The sequence below is a fragment of the Corvus hawaiiensis genome, chromosome 1 (assembly GCF_020740725.1).
Source record: "Corvus hawaiiensis isolate bCorHaw1 chromosome 1, bCorHaw1.pri.cur, whole genome shotgun sequence".
Taxonomy (NCBI): Eukaryota; Metazoa; Chordata; class Aves; order Passeriformes; family Corvidae; genus Corvus; species Corvus hawaiiensis.
In genome coordinates, this window is record NC_063213.1 from 40,181,016 (window position 1) to 40,195,760 (window position 14,745).

At 43.3% G+C, this 14,745-nt stretch overlaps 1 protein-coding gene across 8 annotated transcripts in view; it reads left to right on the plus strand.

Annotated features, from left to right (window-relative positions):
* Window positions 1-3,069: 3,069 nt before the first annotated feature.
* SLC4A7 (solute carrier family 4 member 7) overlaps window positions 3,070-14,745 on the plus strand; it is a 94,098-nt gene continuing 82,422 nt past the window's right edge. For 3 of the 8 annotated variants that reach the window (XR_007203162.1, XR_007203161.1, XM_048301550.1), the window contains exon 1: window positions 3,074-3,281. Coding sequence is in view for 6 of the 8 variants with exons in the window: in XM_048301550.1 (XP_048157507.1) it covers window positions 3,234-3,281 (48 nt within the window). In the remaining 2 variants the exon portion in view is untranslated. Of the gene's footprint in view, window positions 3,282-14,745 lie in introns of all 8 variants that reach the window. The other 5 variants (XM_048301604.1, XM_048301624.1, XM_048301595.1 and 2 more) reach the window with 3 other exon arrangements.

Below are 14,745 nucleotides of genomic sequence, written 5' to 3' on the forward strand. Positions count from 1 at the left end.
AGATACTGATGGTCCATCTTTTCAGTGCCCCACAAGCCCTACCCCTCTCCTTTCATATGTAATGTGGTGTGTCAGTGACAGCTGTACTTATATTCATATGCACAAAGCTGACCTACTTCTATTTTGATAATGACTTCTAGGAGGTTTGGTAGTTTAGAATGTTTTGAAGTTCTGGTCAACTTGTGTGTACAGTGGCATCACTTTCTTTTCACTCAGGCAGCATGGCATGGGGAAGCTAGGTTGGCCTTTTCTGCTATAGTTATACATATGGTGACCAGATGGAACGCAGTGACCAAACAAATTTTTTGGAGTTTTTCAGCTCAGCAAATGACTGTGTGTTCACCTGGAGATGTTGTTTTCAGCAGAGTGCTAAAGGAAGTAAGGTATGATGCTAAAGGTGAAGGAATGCTGGGCCCTATTGCCCTACTGAACCTTGATTTGTCCATTGGGCATTCTCTGATTGCAGTGACAAAAGTGCTAGAAGATCTTGACAGAGATCCCTCCTCAGAGATCAAGGGGAAAGGAACGTCCTTTTATGCCAAAACCGAACTGGCATTCATGTCAGTAGGCTCCTTTTTGATGGACCAAACATTTTTCTCACTCTAGCCCTTCATCTCCTGTCCCCTGAGAAACCTCACTAAATACTGCAGTTCACTGCACATTACGGGAAGTCCTGTTTTAGATATTACTGTTCTCTGGGCTGAGTCCCCAGAGAATGGAGAAGTTCTGTGCTTGTGAAGATGGGTTGTGTTCATCGCAATATCAATGGAGGACCACTGCAATCTGCCTCCCAAGACATATTTAGCACCAATTATGTGGGACCTGAAGTTACAATCCATCCCTATTATACCCATGCTGTTTTGTACAAGGCCATTTTCAATGGTTTATCTGGGCTGAAACTCTGCCAGTACTGCTCCTGGAAGAGGAAAGGACAGAATAGGTCACAGTTATATTGCAGGTATAAAGGCCCTTTATATCAAGGTTATTATTTTGTGGTGGTTGTGCACAGTGCTTTATTATCTGTTAAAACTCATCTGAGACCTGACCGGGTCATAATCTTTGACTGAAGAACGTGTTAAGACTGGTCCCTGTTCAATCAGATCCACACAGCTTGCCTGATACCATCTTCTCAGTACAATTAGGCAGGTGTAGTTTACACTAATGATGCATTCCTCAAAGTGCAGGTTTTAGTGACTTGGTATAGGCCCATGCCAAATCTTTCATTTGAAAGCTCCCTCCAGGTTGTATGGGTCAGGAGCTCTGGCCAGGATTGCAAGGATCGCGTCTGCCCAGTGCCATCCCACAGTGTGTGCACCTGCTATTCCCTCCAGGGCATTTGCTTCTGTTCAGAGAAATAGGGAACTGATTTCGTTTGCAGACTGTTCTGGCTCTGCCAGCGCCTTTCCTGAAAAGCACAGAATGGGTTAGTGGTCACCAATCAGCTCTTCCTGCCAGGCTCAGGCAAAGGTCCGGAGCCATTCACTCTTCTGTGGCCAGCCTCCAAAGCAAGCAGGTCTCTGAGGCTGTGCTAAGCCTCCTGCTGGTAGGCAGTGCCAGAGGCCTGCTTTGCCTCCACAGCCAGGTTTATATTTTTGTCCGCAGGCTCTGCAGAGCCTCCTTTTATAGTGTTCTTAGTTCAGCATGGGATTTGTTGATGCATGCATTCCTTTCATGTGCTGCTTCCAAAACTGCTGATAAGACCAGAAGCTCTTCTTGTCTCCATTTGAGAGGGCTTGTTTGAGACCCAGTCCAATCTTGATCCCCTTGCCTTGATTTGTCTTGACCATGCTGTATCTGCGTCATTCACCCTGCCTTCACTTTTACACTCATCTCCTGTGATCCTGGTCTGATCCTGAAACCTCTGTGCCTCTCATCAAGTGACTCTAGACTTTTTGCTGCTTTCAGAAGTCAAGCTGGGACTGGCCCTGTCGCAGTGAAGTCACTGCTATTTTCTTCCTGACACTTGCCAGCCATTCAGAGTTCACTGTTGGTAACAAATAAATGCTAAGCCCAAAGTATCCCAAAAGCGATCCAGAGAACTGGTTGTATTGCACATGTGTGGCCTCTCTGCCCTGCTGGTGCCCATCAACTCCCTGTGTTTATGTTAGAGCTTCAGTGGCAGCTCAGTCTGGAAGCCGTGGGCAAATAAAGACTTTTCTCCTCAGGCCAGGCAGAGTGTCAGGGTGGAAAAAGGAGCCACAGTATGCAATTCCCCCTAAAGTGTAGTGGGCATAGTTAGAAGGAGAATCCCCAGGGCAATGTGAGCATGTAGTCAAGAACAGGAAGCATGAAGGGATGGTTCACCTGCTGTATGTGGATGCTCACTCCCATCAGCACAAGGTGTTTTACAATTGAATGAGCCTAAGGAGGGTGTAACTTTTACGGAGGCAGGCAAGGAAAAGTTAGCTCTACTAGATACGTGTTAACAGCTGTTTCTTTCTGAAAACTTTCACTGGAGCAAAGCTTTACAGGGGCAGCCAAAAGTACAACCTTGACACTGCTCCCTCCCACTCCCCCAGCCTTTTGAATAAAGGATTGTTGGACTATTTATGCAAGGGCAAATAACATTATTTTTGGAAATGACTGAATTATTTTCGTTACTTTTTTCCAAAAGAAAAAAAAAAAGAAAAAAAAAAATCAGCCTGAGGCAGACACCTGGCATAGAAAATTTCAGTTTACGTGGTACAAGCGTGGCAGAAGTTACCAGCAAGTGCGAAGGGTGTCAAAAAAAAAGAAAAAAGAAAAAAAATAAAAGGAAAGAAAGGCAAAGGTAGTCACCGGCAGCGGTGGGAGCTCTCTGCCCTCCCGGGCGCGGGACGCCGCTCCCGCCGGGCGCCGATCCCTTGAGTCCGGCGGCGCTCCCGGCTCGGGCAGCGGCTGAGGCGCGGGGAGCCGAGCCCGCCACGCGGCTCCGCGTGGGACCGCCCGCGCCGCCCCCGCGCCCCGCGCTGCTCCAGCTCCGCCGGCGGCGGGCGGGGCCGCGGCCGCGCTGCGCTGCTCCCATTGGCCCGGCCGGCGGCGCGGGGCGGGGGCAGCGGGCGCGCCGCCGAGGCGGTCCGGGCTCAGCCCCCGGCGCGGCGGAGCAGTCGCGGCCGCCCCGTCCCGAGGGCACCGGCGCCGCCCGCCTCCGCCAGGCAGCGCAGCCCCCGCGTCCGGTTCCAGCTCGCCGTTCGTCTGCCGCTCCGCGCCCTTCTGTGTCGCTCTGTCTCCCGGGCGATCTCGGCGGGGCCGCGATGGAAGAGGAGCGGGCGGGCGAGCAGATGAGACCGTTGCTCACCACGGTAACGGGGGCTGCGGTGCGGTGGGGGGCGCACAAAGGGGCCGCCGCGGGACAGCGCTGCCCCGCGTCCTGCCCGGGGCCGTCCCGCTGCCCTCCTGCCGGGGAACGAGGGGCACAGCGGGGCCCCTCCTGTGGCTCCCCAGACCTCGGCGGCGGGTCCCGCTGGGCCGGGGGTCCCGGCCCCTCTCGCCCGGTGTGCCCGCGTGCCGGCCGCGTGCGCGCGGCCGTGTCCCCCCCCCCCCCCCCGCCATCCCCGGGGTGCGGCGGCGGGGCCGGAGCCTTTTGTTCGGCCGCGGGCTCCGTGTGCTCGGCGGCCGCGGCTGCCCCATGCACCCCCCCCGTTCCTTTGTGAGAGCCCCGCAGGGCTTGTGCCGGCGGCGGTGGGCGGCGCGGCCGCCCCTGGCCTCGCCTTTCTCCCTGCCCCGCCGGCTGACGAGTTCCTGGGCGAGGGAGAAGTGCGCACACATGGCAAGTGGCGAGCTTCCCCTTGTCCTCGTGTTGCACGGCGGCGGGGTCGGGTCGGGTGGTGGGCACGGTTCCCCGGCGCTTTTCCAGTCCTGGGCAGTGGGAGTGTTGGTGGGGGGGAGATGGGTAAAACTGCGGAGCTTGGGTTCATTTCCTTCTCGGGCCGGGTGGCTCAGTGGAGCAGGCATGTGTTGCCTTCCTGTGCTGCTGAAAAATACATGTGGTTCCACGCTTGTAATTTCCCCTCCCTTCAGATGACTCAAGGTCTGGATTTTGTTAATGAGCCTCTGAGCTCTTACTCTGATGTTCTCCTTCATGGCCTTTTCCAAAAAGGTGTCGCACAGGGATTTGTCTTCAGTGCCTGAAGAGGAGGGATGTGTAGCTTGTAGCACAAAGAATGTGTGACGGACAGAGAAATAGCACTGAAAACACATGAGTTTTCATCATCTTTCCGTTACTCTTCAAGGAGAGACTTGAGTCACATTTGATAAAATTGGCAGTCTAATGAAGTGCTCGCTTCCTGTGACATCAGTATGTTCAGTGTGTTTTTCCTTTGTTATAACAGTAGCATTGATAACTTAGTGGTTCAAAGGGCCATGAATTTTGCAAATGTTACAGTTTTTGTTGACTTCAGAAAACGATTGTGCTCACCTCTAAAGGCTTTGCAGGTGTGCTCTAGACCATTTCTCCACCTTGTCGCTGCCATAAAAAAAGGTGTATTCCCAATTCATATTAACTTGTTCAAGGTAGATTCTGTGTAAGAGCAGACTGCTTGATAGATTTAATTCATGTTGAAACTACCTTACCCCTCTCTGTATGAGTTATATCTTCTTAGCTGGCAGGAGAATACTCCCATATAGTAAAGAAATGCTAGGCTGTGTGGAGGGAGTTGCAAAAACTTTGGGCTTCAAGTGTGGGATTGAAGTGGAAGATGGTAACGGTTACCCTCAGGTGAATCCAAATGAGAAGAGTACTTCAGATGTCATGACAGTCAGTGTGCCCTGAGCACATTTGTCAGGTCTGGCAGCAGTCATTTAGGTTCTGTTGTAACACAAATTAATTTGAGTTTTTTGGGACAAAGTCCTGCTGTATTATTTCATGGTCATTTTTGACACAGGTGTTTTGAACAGAGGTGCTCAGTGGAGTGGTCCAGGTTGGTTTCCTTGCAACAGCAATACCTGGCCTTGGTGCCAAAGTGTATTTGGGAGGTAATTCCAGGTGAGTTGAAATGGATAGAAAAGTGAGAGGGCAGAAGAGTTGGTAGGAGCTAGAAAAAAGGAATTTCTGGGGAAAACACATGAAGTAAATGGCTTACAGAAAAGACCGAACATGCTGAACTTTCGGCAATTACATAGTAAAGCAGTATTGGAGTTGTTGTGGGTTTCATATGCAAGAGGTGTAATTTTATGTACAAGAGAGCTACTTAATCCAAAGTATGAGTATTTTTGACAATAGATCTTGACTTAATTTTTCTAATCCTGTGTTTCTTGATAGTATAGGCTACCTTTCTGTTAGCAAAGCTTGCTGAAACTGTTTACATGTGGGTGACTTTTTCAGAAATAAACATCTCAATAAGATGAAAGGACTTTGTAAAAAAGTGCAGATTAAGTCTGAGAACTTCGTTGCTGTGGCTTAAAAATACAGAAGTGTAATCAAACAAAGGAGTCCCTAAAAATTCCTTTTCTTCCTTCCTCCAGTGTTGTTTCTGTGTTCATAGAGTATTGGATATGTAATGGGTTAAGATCTGGTGCCTCTTATGAAGAAGCACTTCTGTCAGTCATATGCTGCCCCCTCCCCCCTCCCATTTAGTTAATCAAAAATACAAAAAAATCCTTTAACCTTGCTTGTTTTGTATTTTAGGTGCAGTCTTACAGAAGAGAATGAGTAAGTGTTAAGGACTTTGGTGTTTTGAGGAACCTGATTGGTAGCAATATGTACATGAAAGTTGGAAGGGTGAGGTGAAACAAATGCCTGATAGTTATTACAGTCAGAGAGCAACTGATGATCAGAGCATCTGGGATGACTAGAGAATACAATAGCAAAAAGATATGTAACTGCATAAATCCATAGTTCTTTCATACCTTACATACTGTTAGCTTTTCTGGCCCTCACCTTAGAAAAGATGCATTATTATTGGGAAAGGTTAACTGAAGAACAAGAAGATATGAATTAGTTCAAAGATGATAAAGAATTCAACAGTCTAGGACTTGTCAGCCTAGTAGAGATGATGGAACAGTGATATGGTAAGGCTGTATAACACTCCTGTGGAGCAAGTAGGTGAACATGGAAGAGGAGGCACTCTGTCAAATCAGACTTAGATGCTAAGTTCAAAACAAACAAAAGAAATTCAGTGTAGGGATTCACAGGTATATTTGCTATACAATATATACAGTATGAACTTAAGGGGAGGTTGGACAAGTGTTGGAAGACAGATACATTGAGGTTAGTAAATGGATGAGCAGCAGCCTCAGGAAATCTGATTTGAAAACAGCTGGAGGTTGTGAGTGTAGGGAGGAGGAGGAGTTGTATGCTTGTCTTGTTTTTCCTCTTCCCTCAACAGCTACTTACAGTAATTCTTGTTGCATTTTATAAAATAGGGGTGGGACGTGGTAGTTTGTTTTCTATACAGTGGTGAGTTTGACAGTTACACTTATGGTATTAAAAACGCTTGATACTGCATATGAATGATCTTTGTTCTAGCTTCTAGGTTTTGTCATTATGGTGTTCATTACCACATAGTTTGGTGGGCTTCTTTGCAGCAGCTGTAAGTAGCATTTAAAGGAATGTGTATTGCAGTTGTGTCTCTAGATGTTTTGCAGGTAATATTTTCAAAATACTTTGTTATCTTAAAGTAGATGGAAACTTTATTTGTTAGTATTTGATACTACTTCATGTATATCAAAACATTCACAAGGTTGTAGACCATGCAGTATACTTAAGTAATGGATTTGTTTGTGTCTTCTTTCAATGAAACACATCTGCTTTTATCATTAATTCTACTGTAGATGATGATAGAACTGAAAGTGGCTCTGTTGGAGAAGGGCATATTTCTAGGGATCTCCTCCTGGCTTTCCTAATCAAACCAGTAAAGTACTGCGGTCTGCCTTATAGTGTCACAGTGCTTTTTCTGAAGTGGCTACATGGTTGGCTACAGCTTTTTAATTTTTTTTTAACAGCTGTGCATGCACATGATCAGGTGGGTTACAGTCACTGTCCTCTTCTGTCATCTTATTTAACATGGGGCTTCTGTGATGTTAAGTCAAACGACGAGTCTCTGAAGAATATTATGCTGTGCATATAAATTCTTTTTCCTACTAACATAGTAAGCTTGAACTGGTGTTTTCTCTTTATGGCTGGACAAGGGTAACTGAGGGTATGTTTGTACTGCATAATTGAGGACTGTGCAGGAAACTCTCCTCCCCCACAAGTTTGTGGCATCTGGCTGAACAAATGCTCTCCACAAGTTAAAGCAATACAGTTACAGCTGTGTGGCAGTGCCCTAGCTAAATAGCCCTGATCAGATAGAATTGTACTGGCTTGCCAGCCTTGCAGACTTGAAGCTGTGACTTTGTAGAGACAAGCTGCTTTTCTGTGTTGTGCTGTTTGGGTACGGTGCGTACCTTGTACAGCTTGCACTGTGTTGTGGGCCTGTGTAAGCTGTTAAGTATATCTGGCAGTCTTTCTGAGTTCTTGAAAAGTTACCATGGCTGTCAAAATATTGTTGTGTTATTTGAGAACTTTCATTACTTCATTGTAGTAGTTCTGTTTTCTGTCCAGAAGAAGCTCGAGGTGTACCAAATTGAGTAGTTGTTGGTTTACATCCATGTCATTGATCCGCTTCTGCAGGTGACCTTTGACATGTGACCAAATTTGTTGTGTGCCTTTGAATATTGATGCCCTTTATGCAAGAATATCTGTTGCACAGGAACTTTAGTGGCCCTGAAGCAGCAGTAGTGCTTATCAAATAGAACTGCTCTATAACTAGTGGTAGATAAAAGACCAGAGTATGACTTTGAGTGTACTCGAACTTAGCTGGAGAAGGTCTCCAAAGAATATTGTCATGCTTTTGGTGTAGTGCATTCTGGAATGATAAAGTCTGATGTGTCCCTAAACTTTTCACTTAAATGAAGATAGATGTCCAGGTAATGTTTTGAAATAGTGATGTGAATAGTGAAATTCAAATGAGTGTTTTGTAAATAAAGACACAGAGATGAGCACCAAGTATTACTTAACCCTGTAGATCAGAAAAAGTTTGAATGGTAAAATGAGAATTTTGATGCTTTGACAGATGATCTTACAGTATTCTTAAATATTTGCGTTTCCAAATTTACATTTGCAAAATTACGAGATGAAAATATTACTTTATTTTTAAAAAGACCAACGTGTGTTTAAAATGTCCCAAATCTACCTTGCCAGCATATCACAACAGTTATTAGAAGGGATTTCCTGTCTAAGAGTCTTATGTTTGTTTGTGTGTGGCATCCTCAGAGTTCCTTGTTTCACTGGGAATTAAATTCTCTGCACTAGTGTCATAACTTAGAAAATGTACATTTTAACCAGTAGATGGAGCCATTTTAGTTATGTATCAGTGTGCCTATTTGCCTCAGTTTGGAAAACTTTGTTTCTTACAGTGTTTTCAGTCATTTTGTCTTTAGAGGATGGCTTACAGTTTTTTTTATACTTTCTTTACTTACAGAGAAGACTAAGTGTTTTATTCTTCCAATAACAGTGCCAGGACTGTAGAGCAGGAAGGCTATTCCATTTTCATAAATGTGGAAAAAAAGTGAATGCTTGTTCTTTATGGGAATTACAGTTGTCTGTGTAAATGGTCCAGTGTCACATGGGTAGAGCTGTATAGCCTTTGTACACCTTGTGTTGACCGAAGTAACTTTTCAGAATATTGATCCATAGTGGTATTATCTGACAGTCTGGATGCTCTTGTGAGATTTTGTTTTTCCTCCTCCAGTCCCTTAAACTAAAATGACTCAAAGCTATGTAATGAAATGGTTGTCCTGTTTGGATATACTGGCATCAGTTGTCTTATTTCAGTACTGCTGGAGTGCTTCATAACCTTGAAATACCCCTGGCTTATTAATTCTAGCAAGTCCTATTTTAGCAGAAGCATTCCCAGTGCTGTACTCCTTGTATTATCTTGTATCTTCCTTCAGCATCCTCTTTTCTAAAAGTTTTTTTTTGAGTTTGACTCTGCCCCTGCATTATAACCTTAGTAATGTACCACCTAGACCTTCCCTTTCCCCCACTCTTCTGTCTTCTCCTTTGAAGATGACTTTAGATTAACACAATGCCAACTTGAAGAGGAGGACCTTATTCAGATCTTCATTTGAACTCTCACTTTGTGAAGTATGGGTGAATCATCTTCTTTCCCAGAATCCTACTGTGAGAGATTTTGAGATTTCTTATGGCTCAGGGTTTTTGTTGTTGGTTGTTTGTTTGGTTTTTTTCTTATTCAAACTAACTGGAAGTTTAAGTTTTCTATGATGTATACAGAATGAATACTGATATTTTTCATAAGATGATGTTGTGCTGCAAGGTATCTAGTCTTACTTCCTTGGCACTAGTGCTAAGATAGTATCCTGAAATACCAGAGTATTTTTAAACTTAAAAACAGACTTGATGGTTTTTTTTAAACTTAAGTAGATGGTTCTGGATTGGGCACCTGTTGTCAAACTGTTGCCCCAGTTTAACAGAATGGCTGGAGGCTGCCTCCAAACAAACTGGAGCTTCCTGTGAATGAGGCATGTGGGCGGAAGCTATGGAGAGGAAGTGGGAATTACAGAGAAGCATCCCCTGTGTGTTGGAATTGTGCTGTTTGGCCTACTCTGGCCTCTGCTACTGTTGCTTTTACAGTGCAGCTATAGTACTGAGGATCTGGTAGCTGAGGTCTGCTTTCAGGTGGGGTGAACTGCGGACTCATATGAAAACCCAACTGTTTTTTTCAGTTACTATGTTTTTACAATGGGGGCACGTGTGCATTAAGAGTGTGTATGTGGAAACAATGTCTTGAAAAACTATGCTTCCCTAAAATGTGAAGACTTATTTTTTCCCTTACTCATTTTTGCACTAGGCTGATTCCTTTTCATTTTCCATGACTAATATCTACTAAATATATGCTGGCTGTGTCTTGACTGGGATCTATTTTGGGATGAAGAAAAAGGCAGCTAAGTTATTGTGAATACCTAGGTTATGGCAGGGGTAATGACACCAGTAATTCCTTGCTAGAAAAAGTTAAGAATTTGCTTCCACAAAAAGTGCTGCCTCTGAACATCATGAGCATACTGATTGTTTCACTACCATATTATAATCAGAAGACTGGAGAATCTCTAATCAGTCTGCTTTGCATGTATATCTTTGTTACCAAAGAACAGAAAGAGGTTAAAGCAAACCTGTTCACAGAGGTGTTGTAATAGAATCTCATTTGGTGCCCATTTCTCAACTGTGACTGCTTGTCATTGCTGAAGTTGTGTTGCTACTTCAAGAGATTCAGGCTACTGTGTTCTGGATCTCAAAAACCATGCTAAGTGGAAGCATGTGTGTTTTCTTTCTTTTAGATAGGGTTATAGTACAGTCAGTAAATCACATTTATTGCTAACTGATCAGATTTCAAGGTTGCATTTAGAAGCCCCAATTCTTCAGATTTTCTCTTACATTTTTAAGTAAAGGCTAGCAGATGCTGGTGTGAATAACACCTTGTTGTACAGAGATTTATTTTCTGTTTATGCTGTATAACTTCACTTTTGGATGAAAAAATTAAAGTGTGTTTTCTCCCCTTTGTAGTGCCCCTCACATCCATTATTACTTTCAACCACAGCAGAGCTCTGGCTTATCTAAACCCAACCCTGCCCAGTTAGATAATGTCTGTATATTCCTCCCACTTCTGCTTCCACCTTTCGTGTATTCTGTTTTGCATTTGAGCTCAGCTGCAGGTTCCCTTTTCTTTCGCACTGATGCATTGTCAGGCCTGCTTGAATTCCTGCATGCAGGAATGATTCCTGTTGTGCTTTGAGGATGTTGTCCTTGAAGATCAGCCAGTACTCACAGGCTTTGCCTTCACCCTCTGTTGTGGTCTTCTGTGAGGGTCTGCCAAGCAGATCCCTGGACAAGGTGAAATCTGCTCTCCTGAAGTGCCATGTTGTAACTCTGTACTGGGTTGTGCACTGCATGCTGTAGTATTTGTCTTTTTCCCTCTCTCAGAGCTTTAAACTCCATGATTTTGTGACTGCTGCAGCCAAGGCTGCTCTTGGTTTTCACATCTCCATCTGCTTCTTCCTTGTTTGTGAGCAGCAGGTCCAGCAGAGCATATTCACTAGTTGGGTCATTGATGACTTGCACCAAGAGGTAATTTTCAACAAATTCAAGAAAATTTCTTGAGTGATTATGTTTGGCTATACCCTACCAGCAGATACTAGTGGTTTTAGGCCCTGGAGTGTCTGCAATCATGAAGCTTCCTTCAGCTTTCAAATGAAGGCTTTTTCTAAGGCCCCTTCTTAATCAGGAGGTCTGTGGCAGGCACCTAGTACAAAGTTACCCGTGTTGGACTGTTCTCTGATCCTTACCTATAGGGTCTTCAATGCCTTGTCACTCATTCCAAGCAAAGCAGGGTGTGTTGCAGCCATCCCATTGCATAGATAGAAACCTATGTTCCTTGCCCTTTCCGGGCTGTTTTTTCTAAAGAGCCTCTGATCTTCCAATGTAGCACCTCAGCCATGTGAACTGTCCCACCATCACTGTCTAATTCCCATGAAGTTATAGCTCTGCAGTGGTGCCTGGACTAAGATCCTGTTGTTTCCCATGCTGTGTACAAGCACTTGAGATGGGCTCACAGACAGGCCACTTCCACAGGGGAAGTGTGTGAGCCTCCTGACTTGTGTTCCCACGTCTTCACTTTGCAGTGTGACAACCTTTGTCCACCAGGCCTAGTTTAAAGTCATACTCACAGGCTTGTTGTGCCTGGTAACAAAGATACTCTTGCCACACTTTGTCAGGTGGATCCTACTTCCTGGAAAAGGTTTCTGTGATCATAGCATAAAAGCTCTGCTGACAACCATATACTGACCCTCTGGATGCATCTACTCTGCCCTAAGCCTTTTGCTTCTCACTGGAGGGATTGAGGAACACCACATGGGCTTCCTTGCTCACATTGCTCAGTAGTCATTCTTGATTTGCTCAGTAATTGCATTTTGGAAGGGTCACTGGTGTCCATATGGATAAGCAGGAAAGTCCAGTAGTTTGAAGATTTGATGAGCCTCAGTTATTCTAAAACGTTGTTCAGCAAACAGCAGACCTCCCAGGACCTCCTGCTTATCTTATCTTTCCTATTGTGCCATGTGTTTATCTCCTCCTGCAGCTCTTTCACCTGGCCTGCTCAGCACCTCAAAGATAGCACACCTCCCATAGGTGGGGGACGCTGCTGTGATTGACAGCAGTGATCCAGGGAGGAGCAGCAGGGGCTTCCTGCAGGCTGGCATCTGGATGGTGACATCCTCCCTGTGCAGTTCTTGGAACTGGGATCTCTCATGTGCCTGTTCATTTGGCTGTTGTTGGAGACTTCACCTTGTAACGTGTTGTGCAAACTTGAAAGGTGTTCCAGGGCCCTTTGTAGCTTTGGCTGTGACCTGCTGTGACATCTATTTGCTGAGCCCTGGTGCATCGATGTGCTGCACCCAGGTTTATGTTGTGAAAATATTACACTGTACCATCCGGTTCTGTTCACAATATAGATTTAAAACACACGTTCATGTGAATGCTTTGGTCTACCTGCAGCTTGTTTTTGATAGGCATGTCATGCCAATATTACTTTTAACAACTTCAGTACTGTAAACTTGTAATGACTGCTATTTCTTCAAGGCAAATATTCATTAACAATAATCATTAACATTATTAGTTGGCTGGTGCTGTTGCGTTGGTCAATGTTGCATAACTTCTTGGCTTCTCAGCTTGGAAGGACCAAACACAGCAGATTTTCATGTTCATATTTTGCTAGATCATGTGCCTGTAATAATAGATATCTCTTTCCCTTACCTGGAAATAATTAACAGCATTTAATAAATACCTCATTGTGTAGACCAGTGACTGTTCTACCATATTGGAGATGCATCAGTTTTTGAAAAGCCTAAATTTTTTTGCTTTTTTGTTTGTGATATCTGTAAAGATAATTAATTACAGGTGGAAACACTGTGGCTTCAGTCTATGTTCTGGGAATACCTTCATGAGGGATTTTAACTGAATAATGCTACTGGTGCTTCCTAGGGCAAGACCAAACCAGAGGATCTTCTTTTCTAGTTGCTCCCCAGAAGGAATGTTTAAAAGAAGGTATGCTGTGGATTCTCTGACTAACCCATGAAATCAAAGGACTGATTGCAAGCTCTATATTTAGCATTCTAAGCAGCAAGGTAGGCTTATTTAGACTACTGCCAGATTTATTGGTTTTTTGTTTCTATTAAAGAAAAAAAAGCTCTTGGAAAGGTTGTATTTAAACTTGCTGCTTTTTTTAGACTACTGGTTTTTGGAGTTTTTCTTTCCTTTGACTTGTGTAGCACTGTTGTGAGGATATACTATTATGTAAGCACATGCATTTCTTTAACATGTCAAACATATTTCCAGGCAGACTTTGTGTACAAAAAAGGAAATGAGAAACTTCTTGCTGAATAGCCACAGTTGGTGTTCCTGATAGTGATAAATTCTTCATTTTGTTTGTCAAATGACTACACCCTACCAGCCATGAATTTTAAAACTGTTTATATAAAAACAAACAGATAGCATCTGATGATTGTTATGACTCATTTAAGGAAGTGATAAAACCCAAGAGTAGCAGAGATCCTTTCCTTTTTCAGCTTGGTTTTTTTTTATTAACTTTGCTGCATTTGCGTGCAATTGAGAGATATCGAAGAGGAAATTAATAAAGCAGATACACTTATAATTAATATTTGGTTGAATTGCAGATTGATAATGATTCAGCTTATAAATTAAGTTTACAAAACCAGCTTTAATTTTAGATTGCAAATACAAGCAATTTGATTAAAGCTATTCTAACTGATTTTTGTGGAAATCCTTGAGTTTTTCAAACTGCTGATATATGTCAGTCAGGAAAGGAAGAACAACCTTTTCTTTTGCTTGTTGGCATCAGTGTTGCCATCCATTACCTGCCTTAACTGCTGTTGCTATATAAGATGCTTGCAGTTGCTTTATGTTTTTAGAAACATAACCAGAGGGCTTTTTTCAGCATAATTTGTAGTGTACTTTGCTAGATTGACTTTGACTGCTTTTACTGAAATATGTAAATGTACACGATTCTGTGTGTTGTAAGAATAAATATTCTTTGGCCTTGTTTTTATACACAGATGCTTTAGGTAGAGCTTCAACTGAAGATGATCAGTTTATTGAGAAGTTGAGAGTATTTTTCCTGAAAGTCAACAGAATAAACATTTATTTTTAAACTAAGTAAAATTATAGATTTGAGCCTTTAGAGCAGGGCACACAAAAAAAGGTTGAAAAAATCTGATCACCAGGAAAGAAAATATTAAATAGGGGTAGGATGCTAACTTTTTTTTTTTTTAATGGAACAGCTGTCCACCAAATGATTTTGACATAGTAGGAAACCTTATTTGTCAAAGAACATTTTGTTTGATGTGATTAAATGTACTTAAGTTAGTCCATTTATAGACACAAATAAATTCAAATTCTTTCTAATGTTTGCATAGTGCAGATGGACTTGGTAGGTAGCCTGTTGGCTCATAGCTTGGGAAGAAGATGGCCATATTCTGTTGAGTGAAGCCAAATAGCGTTAGTCTGAGACTTTGGTTCTTGAGCATGAGTAAATTGCCTTTGCTATGAAGATATAAATAAAGGGCAAAATATAAATAGAGATCTGAGGAAATTTGATATGCTCAAGGTCAAAGAATATACCTACTACTTGTATTCTGTGCTTTGCATTGACAGAACATTTTGAAAAGCCAGGCAAACAAGAAAGTTCAGTGTGCTTT